Here is a 20,770-nt window from a genome sequence, read left to right on the forward strand (position 1 = left end):
CGTGTAGGGCTAGGCTCAGATATATGTATATGTACTCGAGGGTGCACGAAGGTTATTCGGTCACCCGAATGTATAGAATCTGCCACTCGTCTAGAAGGGTGTCTTGAACCTCACCTAGAGGGCTACTTCCCAGCCTAAACAGGTATTCGTCAGGTGGACAATAAATTTTAAAATGTATTTTTAAAATTTATGTTTTTGACATGCACGTAGGTCTCAAAAGAGAGATTATCAAATTTTATTTTATAGCAAAAAATATATTTTTATTTTTTTTGAAATAAGTTTTAATAGTTTATATTGTCCACAAGTCGATTACGCTGTCGGGCATGAGACTGTCAACCACCTAGAGAGGTTCGAGCCAACTCCCGCTACAGTTATGTCGGTGAAGGATACCGTTATCATATTGTTCATCAAATACCTGGATCTTGATGTTATAGGATAAGACATCTTTCTGCTCTATCTTCAAATGTGTCTTTATCATCACCACTCTACGCCCCAAAACAAATTACTTGCGACCTTGTTTGATAGTTTCACGTATAACAAAAGGCTATACGTGGACACTTATGCGCTGGACATAAACGTCGAAAATCAAACCAAGAAGGAAAGAAAAGAACAAAAATGGGAAAACAAAAATGGGGTGAGAGAGAGGAGACACTGATCCATCTAAAACACCGAAAATGAGAATAGATCAGTTCTCAAAACTCTTATCGAAAAACAAAACTCGTATCGAAAAGACCTAGAAAAAGAGGGCCCAAGATCTTTCTTAACAAACATAAAGGGTCGCTTTGCGCTGATTTTTCAAATCCCAAAGACGTAGGATTAATCAAATCAACCAAATGCTCTCCCAAATAAGGCTTGCAAATCCGCGGCAAAGAAGATCGATCCCATATCGCAGAAGATAGGATCGAACCCATATGCGAGAGGCAAACTCGAGAACGAAACCCCCCAACGACACGAAGGAGCGGGTCGGGCGACCGAATGAGTCACGAGCCGTCCTAGGGCTAAGGCAGGCCCATGGGTTCGAAGGAATGAGGCGGGGAGGGAGATGGATTTAGGTTAAGGATTTTTAAAATAAGTTATTAATAATAATAATAATAATAGTAATAAAATATTATTTATTATTATAATTAACACTTAAATAGGTATTTTCCCCAAGAAGCGTCGTCGCAATGAAACGAACGGCCCCCCTAAGCAAAATCGATGTTCCAGACGCATCGACGTCGTCCGTTTCGTCATCCGGAGTCGTCCGGGCAACCTCATCACCGATCGGGCTAAAAAAGCATTGCAGTCCGAATCCTATGAAAATTTCGGCTCGAATTCAATTAAACAGGACGGCGAAGAACGCGACGGCGCCAAATCAACGAGTAGAGTCAATCCTAAAGCCGTCAGTCCTATAGGAATGCTCCCTGAGTTCTTTCGGAGTAGTCTTACCTGCTAAGCAATAGCGGTCAAGACTACTACATGGAACGTCAAGTGAGCAAGGAAAAGTCTAGAATTGCTAACGAGGAGGGCTCCTTCACTAAGGTCAAGACTACTACATGGAACGTCAAGTGAGCAAGAAAAAGTCTGTCTAGAATTGCTAACGAGGAGGGCTCCTTCAATAATTTTCTAGGAGTAATCGACAGCAAGGTCCTACGGCTAAATACTAGGCTATTAAGGAGGGGAAAACTACACCTCGACCGAAAGCGAGGTCAACAGGTACCTAATAGAAGCCAAATATAGATCACTCAAGAGAAATGTTCAATGCTTCATTCCAAGGTTTTCTGAAAAGTTTCCATAATGTTATTGGAAGGACTTGCGGCAACCCTCTTTCTTTTTCCTTTGACCTTCACAACTTTGACTGAAACCTTTTATTTACTAGAATCTCATCAATGGCAGTGATTTGACATTGGGTAGGCACGCTTCCAATTAAATGAGACACATGTTGGGTTAGTTAGATGGTAAAAAGCGAAGATAGATTTAAGTAAAAAACTATCATTAGCTCCTAAGTCAACTGGACAAGATAGCTTGATAAGATCATAATATTAGGAGGAAAAGTCGTTGCAGGGGTAATATCATCCAGAATGGGATGCCTCCTAAAAGTTGGGGCAAAAGATTCAAGAAAAGCGACAATTAACACGATGACATCAGGAGGGCTAGCAAGCACCACAAAAAAGGGGGCATAGAGCCGGATGGCACCATGCATTCACCTACTTCATCTATCAATAGAATATTAGGAACCTTGATCCTTCTTTTCAGAACTTCGAGCTTCCTCACCCAATAACTTTAGCGCCTCAAAATCGTACGAGATAATATATACAAGATAATCACCTACAATTGAGCCACTTAAGCAACATTTGAGACATTAAAATTTAAGTATGCTAGTGAGCAGAGGATACTTCCAATAGAGGTTCTTCGTCATGGCCTATGCAGAACATACGACCTAACATTCAAGGCCATACCTGTGTGTCACAAAAAAGAGCCATATTCCTCTACATTTCAGGGAGGCCGTCCTTGTCATCAGCAAATAAAGTTGGCATGGTCTTGACCCACCTAATAACCGACTTCACAATGCCATAGTTGGCATTCTAATCACACTTTATTCTACAGACCAATCATTTGTGTATAATTGAAGTAGAATTGAAAACACTTATTCCCGAAGGACTTCACAAGAAAAAAATATAATGAAATAAGTTGACATATGTATCTTATTTGTCATATTAAGATAACAATGCTCACGAAGGAAATCAATATAATCCAAGTAGGAAAGAGCCCATAAATGTTTAGATTTCCACAATTTTCCTACACAAATTGAAAGAACTTATTCATGAAGGACTTCACAAGAAGAAAAAATGATGAAATAAGTGTTGACCTCGCTTTCGATCGAGATGCAGTTTTCCCCTCCTTAGTAGCCTAGGATCTAGCCGTAGGGCCTTTCTATCGACTACTCCTAGAAAACTAGCGAAGGAGCCCTCCTCGTTAGCAATTCTGAACTTTTTTTCGCTCGACTTGACATTCTATATAGTAGTTTTGACCGTTATTGCTTAGCAAGTAAAGCTACTCTGAAGGAACTCAAGGAGCATTCCTATAAGACTGTCGGCCTTAGGATTGGATGTACTCGTTGATTTGGCGCCGCCGTCCTCTGTACCATCTCCGTCCTGTTTGATTGAACTCATACCGAAATTTTGATAGGATTCGATTGATAGGATTCGAATCGCGACGCATTTTTGACCTGATCGACGACGAGGTTGCCCGGACGACACCGGATGAAGAAACTGACTGCGTCGATGCGTCTGGAACATCGATTTTGCCTGGGGGGCGTTTGTTTCATTGCGGCGGCGCATCTTGGGTAAAATACATGTTTAAATGTTGATTATAATAATAAATAATATTTTATTATTATTATTATAATTAATAACTTATATTAAAAATTCTTAAACTAAATCTATCTCCTCCCTCCCCACCTCATTCTCTCGAACCCGTGGGCCTGCCTCAGCCCTAGATCTCGCTCGGTTTCGCCTGGCCCGCTCCTTCGTGTCGTTGGAGTCTCGTTCCCGCGCTCGTCTCGCTCACACGTAACGATCCCTCGACCCATCCCTTATCGTATCTCATCCTCTGCAAGGATCTCATCCTCTACCTCTCGCACGCCCGTATGGAGGCGTCTGCTCCTCTCGATCCTTCGAATCGTATACGATCTCCTAATCATTCCTTCTCCTGTTCTTTGGTCTATATGAAACTTTCGTTGGTGCGTTTCAAGGGCCGACAACTTTGGAAAGGAAGGGAAATCTCTGCCAAATTTCTTTCACTTCCTTCTTTAGTTCCTAGTGCTGGGGTTGACTTCCTCTGGCTGTTGAAGAGGAGTGTAGATTGTGAAGTATTCTCTTTCTGAAATCCCTGTATTACATTCTGCTTTAAGGAGGTACCTTCCTCCCCCTTTTTGCGCCTTGCTTCCTTTCGGTTTTCTCTCTGTCGAGCCACTGAAAATGGATTTGTTGGATGGTACACATGCTAGTTTATTATTGCGCCTATACTTTGAGATATTTATTACTTGAGCATGTGAAATAGAATGACAGACATGTTTTAGGGGCTGGACATGGTTGTTTGCTTAGGATAGTGAGAATGTGGCATGTTATTAGCTTCTCTCTTTTCTTTTTTTACTTAAAGCAATTGGAAATGTGATGAATATGGGCTTGAAGATAACATATGCTCCTCTGGAATACATGTTGGGATGCACTACGAGGCTTTTTTTTTATTCACTCTTGCTTAGCATGAACTATTGAAAAACTTGTTTTGCTTTTCATATATATATGTGGAGTTCGGTTTTGATTCCCTGTGGCTTTTTCTGGCCTGAAATGCATGCTATCAGAAAATTTTCTATAATTTGGAAAGTTCTGTAACTTGTTTTGAGGGCTTGGTTTAGTTCTTCGTGAGGCATCTTCTCTGCTCAAATATCTGTCTGCTCAAATATCTGTTGGATTTCATGCTTAAAATAGTTAGGTTGGTGGCCCAAATATGCTCTCTATGTTGTTCTTATTTAAGATGTATATTGGCTCCATATCTTGATGTTTCAAAGGCATGCAGGTTGTTCCTTGGCTTTGGATGACTCGGTTTTACCTTAAGGTGGCTGGAGTTTTAATTTTTGTTGAGAATGGGCTTTTGGTTGCTTTTGCTAAAGCTTTGTCCTAATTGCTCAAACTTTACTTCTGGGCTTGAAGGGTTCAGTTTGGCTTTGTTTAGGGGTTCGGTTTGCTTGTCCTAGCTCCTACACAAGAGCCTGTTTTGGGTGTTTGTTTCTGCCCCTGCTCAAGAGCTGTGCGAGGGTTCAATTTTATTCGCTTTAACACCCATTTGGGGCTCGATTTTTTTTTTTGGTCTGGTTCTGCTCCTACCCGAGAGGTAGCTTGGGAGCTTAATTTGGTTTGTTCTTAGTCCTACCCGTGAGCTTGTTGGTGGATCATTTGGTTTGGCTTAGACCCTTGCTGGGTTCGGTTTTGGCTTGTGCTGGACTCAGTTTCGGCCATTTGCTGGCTGTGCTTTTTGGCCTTAGTTAAGGAGCTTGATTTAACTCATTTTTAAGCCCTTGCCAGAGGGTCTGGCTTGTGTTTTGTGCTGTCCTTATTCAAGAGGCTTGTTGGGTGGTTGTCCTATACTTTTCCTATTCCTACCCGTGAACTTATTGAGGGGTTGTCTGGGACGGTATGGCTCTTCTTGTTGAGTCTGAGTGGCCTGAGTGTTGTTGATAAATCAAGTTTGTCATTCAAAGAGAATATTTGCATTGTCCACCAATAGAATGAGGTGATTCAAAATGAGTCGAGCATATTTCTTGAGTCTTACTTGATGAAATTAGAGCCGATTTGGGATGATTTATGAAAGTTTGTCCATTCACTCTTTCATGTATATCAAAGGCAATACTTTGGCAATACCTAGGGTGGTTTTCCTTTTACTACTTTGGTCGTGAGCCTTGCTCGGTGGGCACTATCCCTGTGGTCTTTCGGCTTTGCCCTCTACCCGTGAGGTTAGCAGATGGAGGTCTTCTTCTTCTTTGTCCCTCACCCGTGGGTTCGTGTTGTGTTGGATTCCTCCTTGCTATTTGTAACCATGAGCTTCTTATATGGGGTTTGGTTTGATTTGTTCTGGATCCTACCCGCGAGCTAGTTGGAGCTTGGTTATGAGTTTTTGGCCTTACCCGTATGACCTATTGGGGATGGCTTAATTTGATCTAGTCCGTTTTGTTGGGCTTGAAAGATTTGGATGATTGTTGATGGATCAAATCTGTTATTCCAAAACGAGGGTTATATCTTGTACTCTCTTATGTATATCAAATATCTTCTTATAATTGAGTAGGGTTGCCTCAGTCGTGAGCCTTACTTGTTGTTCCTTGGGTTGTCTTTGGTCATGGGCTTTAGCAGTTGCCCTTTTGTTGCTTTGGCCGAGAGCCTTAGCTGTTGTTCATCTATTTGTTGAAGCCCAACCGTGAGCTTCTATGTGGTTTTAGCCGGAAGATTTCATGCTTATATGATACGAGAAGATTTTCATTAAGTCTGGAATTGAATAGCTTTAATGTTGACATGATTTTTGGAAGTATAAGTGTCTGTCGTCCAAGGGTTATATTCCTTTCATTTAAATTGTGAAGTTTGGAGGATTTCCGAATTTTATTTCGGGAGAATACTTGATTGAGACGAATTGATTTCATTAAAGATATCTTTGGGTTTGGATACTGGCGTTAGAAGGTCATTTTGACTTGAGTTGATCCACTTATGAAAACGTGAGAAAATGATACCCTTTCGGATTGATTCAAGGATCTTCGGTCTTTCGTTTTTAGGTCTTTTCATCACGAGTTTTGAGAGTTGATTCATCATTCGTTCTTTTCGATGTTTTAGTTGAATCAGTCCCTCCTCTCTCTCACCCCATTTTTGTTCTTTTTTTCCTAGCTTCTTGGTTCGGTTTTTATGCTTATGTCCGATACATAAGTGTCCACGTATAGTCTTTTGTTATACGTGAAACCATCAAGCAAGGTCACAAGTAGGTCGGTTTTGTTTTGGGGCTTAGGGTGGTGATGAAAAAGGCACACTGGAGATAGAGCAGAATGATATGTCATCCTACGACATCGGGATCCGATTCAGGAACCTATCAGGATCCGATTCAAGAACCCGGTGAGCTGTAGGGTGACAGTATCATTCACCGACATAAGACTAGCGGGAGTTGACTTAAACCTTCTTAGGTTGTTGGTAGCCTTATGCCCGACAACGCGATCGACTCGTGGACAACTACTTTTCAAAATTGATAAAAACGAACACACATTTTTCTAAAACAAAAAAAATACATTTTTCGCTAAAAACAAAAATTGATACAGTCTACATTTTGCATGTTTGAAACCTATGTGCATACTGAAAATATAAATTTCAAATATATTTTAAACATTGGTTGTCCACCTGTTGATCACCTATTTAGGCTAAAGAATACCCTCCTGAGTTAGGTTCGATAGGACACCCTTCTAGTTGAGTGGTAGACTTTATAGATCCGGGTGACCGAGTAGCTTTCGACGACCCTCGAGTACTAATATATAGTTGAGCCTAGCCCCGACCCGAGTGCTTGCGGTCCACTCTTTTCGGACTTTTTCATATGTATTATCAATTTTTTTGGACAAAGCACTCGTAGTCTCTTTTCAGGATTTTCCCATGTTTTCAACGATTTTAATCGATTTGCCGATTTGTCAGTTTCCTCGTATTTCTCTTGTCGTGAGTCTTTTGACGATCTTTCTCAAGATTTCTGGACGATGTTTCTTGGTTTTCGTTTATATAAAGCATTTCAGCCAGCTTCCTCAAGTTTTGTTGTTTATACCTGTTGCATCAATTACACCTAAGAAACAGCGAACTTCCCAGGTATACAGGTTTGTTTTATGTTTATAGCATGTTATTCTCTTATAATCACTTCCCTGCTATACCTTTTACTTTTCTTTACATCGTACATTATACTGCTTTCTTTATTGCATACTCTACTGTTTGTCCTGTGCTACATACTCTACCGTTATGCCATACACTGTAAAATGTCAACATGTTATCCATAAAATATTTGAAGAACTACAACCATAAGACTGTTGTATTTGATATTATAATCCGATACCCTAGAAAACTTAAACTTGTCACGACAAGGAGCTTGAAACTAACGCGGTGGGCAGCACGACCATCTTCAACAGCAGAACATGTCTTCCCCAGCTAAACCATTCCTTTCCTAGAAATTAAAACAACAATCCATATGATTTCGAGGTTGTTCGTCTAGCGCAATATAAATCCTCAACTTTTCGTTAGGTATTTGTATAGTTCTGCTGTACGATCTAAGTCCTAATTCGTTTTAGGATTCTGAGGTTGTCTTTCGTTACGACCTAAATCCTCACATCTTCCAGGCTGTTTGTGTGATCGTTTCATATGAATGTAAGCCCTAATTAAATAAAATTGGCAGAATAAAATGCTCGAACATTTCTCCTCGAAACTGAAGCCAAACCATAGGATAAACCGGGAAGTTACCGAGGTTCTCATTCGGACCTGTGGTCTCCTCTGGATCCATGACATCCCCTTGTTCTTCCTCCTTTGGATTCTATAATAAATGTTCCAAGTTTGAACCATTCCCCTTTTGCACCTTTCCCCCTGCACCCCTCTTTGTCCGATTTCGTTGAAAAGTTCTATCCTTTTGATCTCCTAGAAGACAATCTTTCCTGATTTTTATCGAGAGTATTCTTAAGTAACTTCAGTCATTTAAGATGTAATTAACTATAGGGGCTTGCCCTTATAGGAAGTTTTTTCTAACCCATTTTAAAATAAACCCTATTTAATTTTTCATATTAAATAGGAGAATTTGTCGGCAAATAAAACGGTTTCGCAGACCAAACGGACATCATGTATTTCTTAATTTATTTGATTGAGTCTCATCCTCAAGTCTTGTGTTTATCCCTCGGGATAGATATAGGGTTTGAGGTAAAGCGCTCTTTCATTTAAACTATGAAAAATATGAGGTCAGTTTGATTTTCATATTTGATTTTAAACTTAAATATATATGTAAATTAAAATGTCCTTCCGAAGCGGGCGACGGGATTTCGATTCCGGTGACCGACAGTTTCGTACGGGCAACTCCCCCAACTCAACTTTTTTATCGCCGACAATAAGTTGACATATGTATCTTATTTGTCCTCATGTCAGAGATTATGATAACAATGCTCACAAAAGAAATCAATATAATCCAAGTAGGAAAGAGCTCAAAAAATTTTAGATATCCACAATTTTCCTACACAAAGAGGAGTCACATGAGCAAATTGAATTGATTCAAGAAAAAGGATAATGTGTCATCATAAAGAATATTAAGTAAATCAACCTTCCACTGAACTCACAGAAAAAGTTCATGTTCATAAAACAATAACTTAAATGAACCATATTGCAAGCAACGAACTAGCACTAGAGCCCTTTGTCTACTCCACTTTCACAAAGTTTTCTATTCACTTTGCCGATATAGCCACCATAGAAATAATATAGGAGAGCTGACAAGTGATGATGAAGAATAACTGATAAATGAATTTAGTAGTCTTCGTGATAAGGTCAATACACTTTTCACAAAGAAAAAAAAATGAGATTTTCAAAGCAAATGCCATATCTGCCATACATGAGAAAAATTTGCACTTCAAATCAAATTTCTTTTATATTGTTACGATTGTGAAATCCTAGATATTAAAGTTGGCAAATCCATTGAGAAAATATGAAAATAATAAAGTAACATTTTAAACAATATGTACATTAGAACAATATGTGCATTAGTAGGATGCACTTGCAACATATGCAATTAAATAAATCAAAGATGTAATAAATCACTAAAATTTATTTATACCAATGTTGGTCAACTTTTTTTTATGATTTGAAAATCGAAAATATTAAAATAATTTTGAAATTTAATTTAATATAATACATATATAGTTTGAGTTTTAAAAGTAGTATGTTTTAATTTTTGAAAAATGAGACCAAATGGATCTCATTAGTCCGATAGTTTGCATAGTCGTGCACGATACCGCGAATACTACACCCTCCCAAAAGATAAGTGTAGATCTCGACGATAGACCCAATCCTGCAAACTAAGAGATTTGTGACATCCGTTTGGTCTGCAAACATTTTATGTATGACCGACAAGTTTCCCTATTTAATAAGATTAAATAGGGTTTATTTTACCTGGGTTCCAAGTTCCCTATAAAGGCGAGCCCCTATAGTTAATTACATCCCAAATGGCTGGGGTCAATTGAGAAAACTTTCGATAATGATCAGAGGTATTAGTCTTCAAGATTCTAAATTTTAGGTTTTCACGATAGGACGTGGAAAAGCAAGTGTGAGTGACTCAAATAGGAACAGTTATTTCAGGAGTCCAAAGAAAAGAAAAGGTAGAGGATGTCACAGATCCTGAGGAGAACTCTCAGCAACTTCCCAAACTATCCTACTGTGTGACTGCATTTTTAGAAATGATGTTATTCAATTGCAATTTAGAAATGATGTTATTCAATTGTTCAATCATGTCAATTTTATTATTTGAGACTTACATATGCATAATACACGATTATGCAAATAGCCCACAGAGATAAGAGGGTTTACGTCGTGTTACACGACAACCTCGGAACCTAATACGAGTTATGACTTACGCGGCACAACATGGTTGTACAGGAGCCTAAAAAGGGAGTGTAAGGATTTGCATCGCGCTAGGCGAGCTACCTCGAAGTCTTATGAGTTGTTAATATGCTAGGAAGGGATAATGCTGAAAAAGATCCTCTTGCTGCTCGGTCTGAATTCCTCGCCGTGCTGCCCACAAAGTTGGCTCTAAGCTCCTGTCGTCGCGACAGCTCCAGAGTTTAAGTGTTTGAGATTGGTGATTTATGTTTCCCAGTTTTGGTGTCAAAGTTTGGTTTTATTTTATTTTGGTTTTGGTTTCAGTTCTGGTTTTGCATACAAAGTAGTCAAATTGCAGGTAAATAAAATGTACTTTGAAAAGTAAAATGCAGTAAAGTAAAATGCTCTGAATAAACCGTAAAAGCGTACCTGAGCATCTGCTACTGTTGCGTGATTAATATTGCAAGCGTAGTATGACTTACAACAGATTTAAATAAACTCGCGAAAAAAATAAACAAGGCAGAAAACCTAGCGCGAAAGTTAAAAAAATGAGTTGTAGAAATCATAAGCAAAAGAAACCCTTACCGACATATGAAAGATCAGGATTGGGCGTAAAACATTGATAAAAATAGGGGCTCATAGCTGGGCTGTGTGTTTCCCGATCTTATTAAACAAGAGTTGTCAGCCCGACAATCTACAGAAGCCAGTCCTTAACATCAATCCAAGTGACTAGCCGTTGACCTTTATAAATTTTCATAAAAAAATTCTTTGATTTATCATGCAAAAGTTATTGTTTAAGTCTTTTTTTATGCAGAGTTCTTTTAATCATGCAAAAGAAATTTTTATTTTATTTTTGTAAATATTTTGTAAAGTCGTACAGTCCACAGGCTAGTCACTCGTGCTAGAACTACTGACAACCTAAGATTGTCGGGGGCAACGATCCCACCAAGCATCGACAAATAGTATCATGGATCCTTCTCTCCCTTCTTAAAGATCCTTGAAGTATGAGATACTATTCTAATAATCTCACTTCGTATCTCTCGTTTAAGCACACATAAGCAATATTCGCCACTTAGACCCTAGACTTATCCTAGTCTGATGATTCATATGGGGCATTAGCAAATTCCCCAAATTGCTAGGAGGATTTGAGTGTAATATCCAAGCTCAAATCCCGGTGCACTGGGTTGCACTGTATGTTAAGTCATTGCGGGAATTTCACTGTTGATTTAATTAAGGAAGCATGAACTACGCCTCGGTACATCCTTATGTCTAGTGTCTTAATCAGTATGTGAATCAAAGTTAAGTGTCAAGTTTTGTTATTTATTCGAAAATTAGGAGAATGAACGTTCACTTAAGGTGTGCTCCTAAAATCTAGGAAACCTATACTAAAAAATGGGTGGATGAACTTTCACCTAGGGTGTGCTCCTAAAATCTAGGAAGTCTATGCTGAAAATTAGGTGGTTGGACTCTCACATAGGGTGTGCTCCTAAAATCTAGGAAGTCTATGCTGAAAATTAGGTGGTTGGACTCTCACATAGGGTGTGCTCCTAGAATCTAGGAAGTCTATGCTGAGAATTAGGTAGATGAGCTATCACCTAGGGCGTGCTCCTAAGCTCTAAGAAGCCTATACTGAGGACTAGGTGGATGAGCTCTCAATTAGCGTGTGCACCTAAAGTCTAGGAGGTCTATACTGAGGACTAGGTGAATGGACTCTCACCTAGGGTGTGCTCTTAAAACTCTAGGAAGCCTACTCTTTAACTTATGCTTAAGGTGATTTAAGGTTTTCTATATCTTCCAATTAATTAAATCATCAATCCCCATCTTTATGACTTAACCATTTAAAAATAAATAAAACTAAAGAAGGAAACCAAACCACTTCCAAAACTAGTAAAGCCAAAGCGAAGGAAAAGCAAGTGAATCAGCCTAAAAAAACATTTAAATTCTTTCAATATTGTAACTAAATCGACCCTCAAGATGAATGTTTAAATCTACTCCAAGACAATGTTTTGAGCGGCCCAAAACAGCAACTTTTAAAGTTCCCAAAACAACATGTAAATCAGTGCTTAAATGATGCCCAAAACCTTTCTGAGGTCAACCCAAAAAAGAACACTTTAAAGCACTTCAAATCAACACTTTTAAAAGCCTCAAACACCACATTTAAAATGCTCCAAACAATAATTTTAAAATTCTCAAATAGCTCTCATGTAAGCCCAAAACATTAATTTTAAATGTTACAAAATTAGCTAGAAAAACTAGCCCAAAACAGTGACAAAGTTTCCCTAAAAAAAAGGATACATTTAAAGCTCTTGAAAACTGCAGCGAAACCAGCTGAACTCGTCCCAAAATAACCCTCAAACATCACTTAAATTGCCTCGAACAGCTTTTTTTTAAATGGACCCAAACAATACTTGTAGAAACTCCAAAATAATGAAATCGAAGAGCCAAAACAGTGTTATTTAGTGCTTCCAAGCAGCAACAATATGACTCAAATACGACAATATTTAACTCTTCCCAACAGCAGAAATGCAGGACAAACAAAATAACATTTTATTTTTCTAAGAACACAAGTTTATAAGACTTAAAACAACATCTATGTCATTCCGAAACTTTCAATTCAGCAAGTAGACATACAAATACTGAAGCTTATGTGTATTGTAAAAGATAGGTAAATGCATTATCTTGTTGCAACATAAAATATTTGAGTGCTATGCATACATGTGAAAGTTTGAGGCAATAGACACGTAAAAGCACATGAATTGAGTGAATGTTTATGCAAATCTTCCTAACTCCTAGATGGTATGTATTGTATAAATAAAATGAGCAGTACCTCCAATGCGGGCGAGGGAGGGTCAGCCGAGTGAGGCGAGCGACTTTGACGTGGACGAGAGGTGAGCGGGGCTTCGGCGCTGAGAAAGGAGGGAGTTCGGTCGAGCACGAGTCCCGTCGCACAGAGGAGAAGCGAGCGGGAGCTTCTATCGGGAGCTGCGATCGAGTCGCAGAGGAGCAGGAGAGCGGAGGAGGCTTCTGTCGTGCAAGGAAGAAACGAGGGGTTTCCTGTGCGAGCAAAATTTGTCGAGAGCAAGGAAGATTCCGTCGCACGCATGCAGGAAACCGACGAGGGTGAGCGAGAGTGAGGCGAGGGTTTCGGTACAGAGGAGGTGAGCGGGGAAGGAGTCGAATTTGGATCGTAGAGGGTGAGGTGGAGCGGGAGCCTCTCCGGGAGCCTCTGTCGAGCGGGACAAGTCCGGAAGGGGGAGTTGGGGAGCGATGGGAAGAAGACAGGAGATCTCTCGGTTGGGAGAATCGAAGCAGCTATGCGCGGCTATGCGGGATTTGTTGCGAGGGAGAGAGGCGAGCGTGGCTCTTCAGCGCAGAGGAAGAGACGTCGAGCGAGGGGTCTTCGACGCATAGAAAGAAATGACGAAGGCTAGCGGGGGAGCCGAATTTATCGAGAGCGGGGGAGAGAGTCTGGAGTCTGAGAGCGGAGAGGGATCGAACGAGAAGTCTCTCTGTCTTTTTTTTTTTCGCAAAGTAGAGGAGACAAATTGCTATAGGCGAAATTTCGAGGGAGTCGTTATCAGCATTGGCGGAGAATGGAGAATTTAATAGTTTCCTTTCAGGCAGCCAGCTTAAATGGAAAAGCTTAATGGAAGATTAAATGATAAATTTGAAATTTGAAATTTGAATTCTGTGGGCTGAAGTAATTAGCCCGGGCTTAGCCCATATCCAACCCAAGTCAAACTCGAAATGATTCTGGGTTAAGCCCGGGTCCACGCCCGCTAAAACCACACCCTCTAAAAAAAATGCATCGATTTACGTGCAATATGTGCGCGCGCGTAACCCTTGCAATATGGGTGTCCTCCCTAGCTAAAGTCGACGTCCCGGACGCATCTGTGTGATCCATTTCATCATTTGGAGTCATATGGGCGAGTTCGCTGACGGTCGGGCCAAAAATGTGTCAAATTGTAGTATCTGCGAGTGCTCGAGTCACGAAGGGTTTACCTAAGGCATCTGATCCTATGGGAACTCAATTTTGGGCCCTCTACATGTTAGTCTTTAGCCCTTGCAACTAAGAGTCGAGTGATTAAGACTACTCATGCCAGTTTCTTCACAAAAATGAGTCAAGAAGTGGCTTGAAGTTCTACGGGAGGTGGGCTCCATTACTAGTCTGCTAAGATGGTCAACAAGGAACTCCTAAGGCTAGATTTTGGGTTCTGGGAGTAGGAGACTAACACCTCACTAAAAATGAGGTCAACAACCAAGGGGACTCATTCACTCGTTATTCAAAAGAATTCATAAAGAGGTTTCAACAATAAATCAAAAGAATTTACAACACACCTCACAAGCTGCAGTAGAATGAAAACTTGCCTGCTTGAAACTAATTCAACATTAAATAACTCTAGAAATTTGTTACCAAAGCCGCAATTTCAACCTTCAAAGCCTGGACCTCTGGAGTAATAGACCTAGCAACCTCAACAAAATTAATGGTAGAATCAACTTTTGCATCGAAGAGAGAGCTTTCTCTTTTCCTCCAGATGAGTCAATCATCAAAGGTTTGCACTTGATTCTAGATCAAGGCCAACTAATATCTCAACAGGGAAAAGTCTGCTAAATAATCCCCCAACTTGAATTATTGGAGAAGTTGAAACAAGGATTGTTAAAGGCAATGGATGGTGAATAATTGGAAGTGCCAAGTTAGGGCTCACCTAAGGCACAAGAGCATGGACCACAGCAGAAGTAGAAACTTGAGTCTCAGGATCATGCTCATGCAAGGAAAATCTTACAAGAAGCTCGTCCTCAATGGACCACTCCGATGATAAAGGCACCCTCACTGGTGAGATTAGAAACCTGATCATCCTGATGATGCCCTTGCCTCCACATGAAAGTTGTACATACGGTATTCAGCGAAAATAAAAACAAAAAACTCCACTTAGAAAGATGTCAATAAAAACCTCAATAAGTTGCAATTGCAAGCCCCTTATTACCCAAGGAAAGAATCAGACGAAAAGCCTCTGATAACACTGATTTTGATGGACGATAGCATAAAATCTCACTCAGTCAAATGGATAGCAGGTTTATTAGGAATGTTAAGCATCAAACTCTCTAGGTTAACCCTCTCAGATAGAAAGAATTGTTCATTCTATGTTTTAGCAACCACTTGTACATGTGTGGCTCCCGATCTCAGAAAATCCAAAGCAACGCAAAAACCTCCCAGTTAGATAGAAAAGCTTTTCATAAATGATGAGACATAAAATAGTCGAGAATTCCTCCAAACAAAAAAGTTATGAGACAAGAGTACCTAGGTTGGAGCCACCGCTTAAGCTTTTTGCTCAATGTTTGAACCCACTACAACCGTACCAAATGAAGGACCCATAATTACTTTCTTAGTTAATAACTTCTGCCACCCTAGAAACTGTTCTTCCATTCTCTTCACCAATTTCCACCTTAATCACAGGCTAACTGGAGTTCTGCACTTCCTCCCACTACTATTTTTCCCCGCATCTCTAAATAATGTTTTTTTTGTGCAATTCATGGTTAGGAACATCAGTAGCTTTCATTAGAGGCAACTTGGCCATTTGGAGGCAAGGGGATTCGGTTGCTATTGTGATATAGAACAAACAAGAAATGGGATCGAGCCTAAAAAAATGGAGCATCAAGTCATATGCAAAGAATTCAAATCAAAGCCATTATCAAAGTGATAAATGTGACGGTTCCTAAAAATTGAATGGGTCAAAAACTCTATCATTTTAATCTTTGATTTTTAAATTATATAAATAACTAAATTCTTACATACTTTTTTGTAACTAATCTCCAAAAAGAACAAGAGATAAATGTGACGGTTCCTAAAAACTGAAACCCTCATTTTCATCTTTATTATTAATTTATATAAATAGCTAACTTAATTCTCTTGTACGTTTTTGCAAGTAACTCTCCAAAAGGTAAAAGAGAACTTAGGAACCAAATAAATACTCTAAGGAGTTCAAGGATAAAGATGCGCACACGAAGAACCAAAATAAATTAATAAACTTTAATCATCCAGGCTTTGAGGCACACTCCTTAAACAAAAAGGAGCGTTTTTCCATAACAGGGGTATGTATATTGAACTCTCCAAAATTGAAGGAACTCGCCAACATCACTCACTTACTCAAAAAGCCACCCACAACATCTAATAAGGCACTTGCTTAGTAAATAGAAGACACTGCTGTCAAACTCAAGCCATCACATTTTTCAATAATTCAGCAATCCTTCTAAATGACCACAACTTCATCTATCCAATCATGAATTCCTCATAGCCAGTTATAGAAAGTTATAAGGATGAATTTATTAAAATTTGGATCACATCATTTATGTATTCATAATAACCTAATCATATATACATTTTTTATCACTCTACAAGTCCAAGTGATGCATTCCCAAGCATTCGAATTACTTAAATAAAGGGTTGAAGGACTATATAAGATGATTCGCTCTTTTGGGTATTTTGGGAATAAGTAGTCAAAATCTTCAAAGCCTCCTCTCTCTCTCTATCTATCTCTATTCATCCTTGTTCAATCTTCCCCCTATTTCTTAATCCGTGAAACTTCACAAGTTTTGCTACTAGGATTCTAATAGTGCCGTGAACAAATCTAAATCCAATATCAAGTATGAAGTACCAATAGCAAATTGTTAGTATGTAACTTGTATACAACTGCTTTTTTTTACCATTGTATTTGATTTCTCTTATGAGAAAATTAAGTTGTATCAATTTATATTATGATTTAATTCAATTTCATGTAATTAACTAAGCAAAAACAAATGCAAAAATTTCATTAACAAATAAATTGGAGGTTCTCCTAGAGCTTTAATGGTCTCTTTGTAATCTTAAAAGCAATCATGAATAGATTCATCATCATAATTATAGATTAATTAGAGTAGCTAAAATATTTGACCATTATAGAAGTACATACAAAGTTTTTTATGAAAAAATGATAACTATAAACACGAGAAATAAGAAAAACGCATTCAACCAATTGTACTAATCAATAAAAGAACAAATTTCATCTATCCAAAAACAACATAACTCGAGTCGGTGCTAAAATAGATGTTATGGCTCTCTGTAAAGTCTTTTAACTAAACACATGAAAAAATTACTAAATTAAAGTAAAAAAATTGCTACCTCTCCGTGAAGTCTTTATAAATATCCGAAAAATCCTCCCCAAGCCTATCTGATGGTTGCCCAGTTACAATTTTGTAACCACAGAGGCTATTAGTAGAATTTGGTGTCTGCATTGTATATTCAGGAAGGCTATGTAAAATAAAATAACACTGCATTTAAGATGTAAATTAAAATGAAGGTACATATGAGAAACCTTATAAGCTAAGTGATGAAAAGTGTATAGCAAACACTCAACATAACTGAAATTAGCCTCCTCCGTTTTTCTCCGAGGCATATAAGACTGCATGAAACATAACAAAATTAAGCAGAAAATAACAATCTTAGAAACTTTTCTCCGAGGCATATAAGACTGCATGAAACATAAGAAAATTAAGCAGAAAATAACAATCTTAGAAACACTGGGAATTCACGTAAGAAGCTCAACGCAGAATTATTAGCATGCCATAAGCAAATAAAAAAGTAGCAACTTTAAGAAAATGGCCTCAGTGAATTAGGTGCAAAGAAAATGAATGCTATTAAAGGAGCTAAAGCATGAGAGATTCTATCAAAATATTTAACGAATTAGTTGTTCATAGCAGAATATGGACACAAAAATAATACAAATCTACGTGTATACACATGCATGCATATATTGGCATTCCAATGCATCAAGTCAACATAAGAATGGGTAAAGACAAATGATAAAGATATATATATATATATATATATATATTTGAAGTCAGCATTGACTGTATAGTCTAGATTGTGGTTTTTTACATTTCGTAAGTAGAGCAATCGCCCAATAATAATATATAGGTGAACATAAATTAAATTATTATTAAATTTTAGCAATGATCTAACTATATAAAAAATGTTTTTTCTCTAATTGTATTAGGCAACTGAGTTGAAGTTATATTTGAAATATGCAACATTAAAATAATTGAGCTGATTCAAAAAGTTGTTCAATCGCACATGGTTTTCTTATCACCTTATTTTCGCATTACTCCAGCTAGCTAGCTCCCTCCACATAAATTTACTAGATCGTTGCTCTCACATGTTAACTAACAATTGCTCGCCCCAGTGTCTTACCTGATAGACATTTCTCTCACACTAACTTGCTCACTATGTTAATCCGCCTCATCAACTACATCTTCATCTTTGCCTGCCCATAAAGTTGTGACTCTCATCTTGGTTATAAACACAATCATCAATGTCTCTAGGTTTTTCTCTTTCATTAAAAGTGTCATCAGTCTAAACTATTTATCGATGCCTCTCAATGGATCGTTAAAGCCTTTTACAAAATCTAAATTTTAAAGGTATTTAATAATCTTTTAATCTTTATAGTTCAGAGGACATGGGCCTTAGGGCTTTCAAATATCTAATGGACTTGGATGTTAGTTTGCTTATTTTTATTTGAATGGTTGTATGACGCACTTATGTTTAGCCTATCAATCAATCATGACTATTAAATTTTTCAACCAATATTTCATGTCTGTGCTAGTAAATGTAGCAGTTAAAACATTATTGAGATTATTATTTTGTTTTTTTTTTCATATCTAGTACAAGAAACCTAAAGAGAAACAAACTGGTGTCTCCTATTGAAAAGATTAAACCATGATTCGAAATAAATGATCCTAAGCTACACATTGTTAGTGTTCTTTGAAAGCAATTCATTACATTGTAATTTCCTACCAATTTTGGCTAGCATAGAATATACAAAAAAATTATAGTTGATTAATTATGGATTCTACGCGAATATGAACAAGCAAAAAACAACTTGCAAGATCCAAGAATAATTTATGGATTGGAATGCATGGAGGAAAGATAACACTTCCTATCCATTTAAGCTTTAGAGTAAATATTCCTCATGCATAAATTAATGTGTTTTTTGAGAATATAGAGCTCAAAAGTCCTTTACGGGTCATTTGGATTGAAGTAAAAAAAGATATAAAGTATGCCAAATGCAATAGTTTTGAAAATATTACTGTTTGATTTGACGCAAGGAAATATATAATAAAATGTTAATGAATTATGAATTCGCCCCATAAATCATTTGCAAAAATATTCCAAAATTGATTGATTTTGCTTAGTTCTCAATTACACCATAAGCTACGATCGTTGTCGCCACACATAGGCACCCCCCTATTGCCTGTCATGATGTCGTCAACACTACACCGATCACTACCCATCATTGTTGATATCACTGGCCACCAAAAGTCACTACCTACCATTATCGACCACTACCGACAACAACCAATATATATCCACCACCTCCTCTATGAAGCTTTACAATGAATTCATTTTAATTCAAACTAAACACAACAAAAATTTTATCTTCTATATTTTTTATAAATAACTAAATAGCCCTAAAGCAATTCAAAAACACTACATTTCAAATACTCTATATTCAAATTTAATTTGCATTCATATCATATATATATATATATATATATATATATATATATACCTCATACTGAACCTCCTACCATTCCTGTTTGACTGCGCTTTCTAGGTTTGAAGATCCACCTTTTTTATCAAGAGCTTCTCTTCGCTTTAGCGATGGTACACAGTAAACCCCTCAAAGCTGACACGCCTACAGTGAATCTGACTTGGCCTTCAGAAGCCAAAATTTTGATAGAAAAGGATATTACTTTACCTTTTCCGGGAGAAATATGGATTGGCACACAACATCAGGGATTTTGGCAACAAGCAGAACTTGAACAGATACCACTTTATTGTACCCACTACCGTATGTTTGGACATTATTCTTTTCAATGTTATCAGTTGCATCCGAATTTAAAACCTTCAAGTAAAAACGCTTCTGGATTTGCCCCACTTCAAATCTGTCCCTTCTCCGCTCCTGAGTGCATTCCACAGACTACTGAAACATCGATTGACACGATGCCACCTCTCCCTCCCACTACCAGAGACAATACTGTCTCTGTTCTTCCGACTGATATATTGGCAGATGGTTTAGTTGGGCCCGATAACCAGGATAGTATTGAAGCTCCACAATCCCAGGATGCATCAGGTGTTGAAGAAACATGCATACCATGTTTTCAGAATCAGAATTTTGTTACTGCTAGTCAGGAGCTGGGGGCTCATTCTCTCCTACGTGCCCAACAATCTGTTGACCACAACGATCAGATGAGCTAGTCCTCGGATGAGGAATGACAGGTATGCACATCTAGAAAGAAGAAGAAGAATGGAGGCACACCCCAGCTTGGAAACTTAATGGATGATATTATAGTAACTTCGGGTAATGGAATTACATTCAACAATTTGTTAGCTGTCTCTGCTCCTAGACCCAGAGGCAGAGGCAAGGCCAAACTGGCTCGTGCCTAGCAGCTTATTTCCTGCAAGTTTTTTTTTTATGTTTCATCCTTTTAGGATGTTAATATTTGATGTATCGTATGGGTATGACACCTTTTTGTTTTAGTCCTCTCATACAACATCTATGTATCTTTTCAATGTCAATAAAATTAGCCCTTGGGCAGTTAAATATATATATATATATATATATATA

The 20,770-nt window shown here is 38.1% G+C and overlaps 1 protein-coding gene across 1 annotated transcript in view; it reads right to left on the minus strand.

Annotated features, from left to right (window-relative positions):
- LOC110033332 (apoptosis inhibitor 5-like protein API5) overlaps nucleotides 1-20,770 on the minus strand; it is an 84,831-nt gene that overhangs the window by 16,644 nt on the left and 47,417 nt on the right. The window contains exons 11-12 of the mRNA XM_020737263.1: nucleotides 17,459-17,545; nucleotides 17,266-17,372 (exon numbers count right to left, since the gene is read on the minus strand). Coding sequence (XP_020592922.1) covers nucleotides 17,266-17,372; nucleotides 17,459-17,545 — 194 coding nt within the window. The remainder of the gene's footprint in view (nucleotides 1-17,265; nucleotides 17,373-17,458; nucleotides 17,546-20,770) is intronic.

Source organism: Phalaenopsis equestris, unplaced genomic scaffold, assembly GCF_001263595.1.
Source record: "Phalaenopsis equestris unplaced genomic scaffold, ASM126359v1 Scaffold001142, whole genome shotgun sequence".
In the NCBI taxonomy this organism is placed as follows: domain Eukaryota; kingdom Viridiplantae; phylum Streptophyta; class Magnoliopsida; order Asparagales; family Orchidaceae; genus Phalaenopsis; species Phalaenopsis equestris.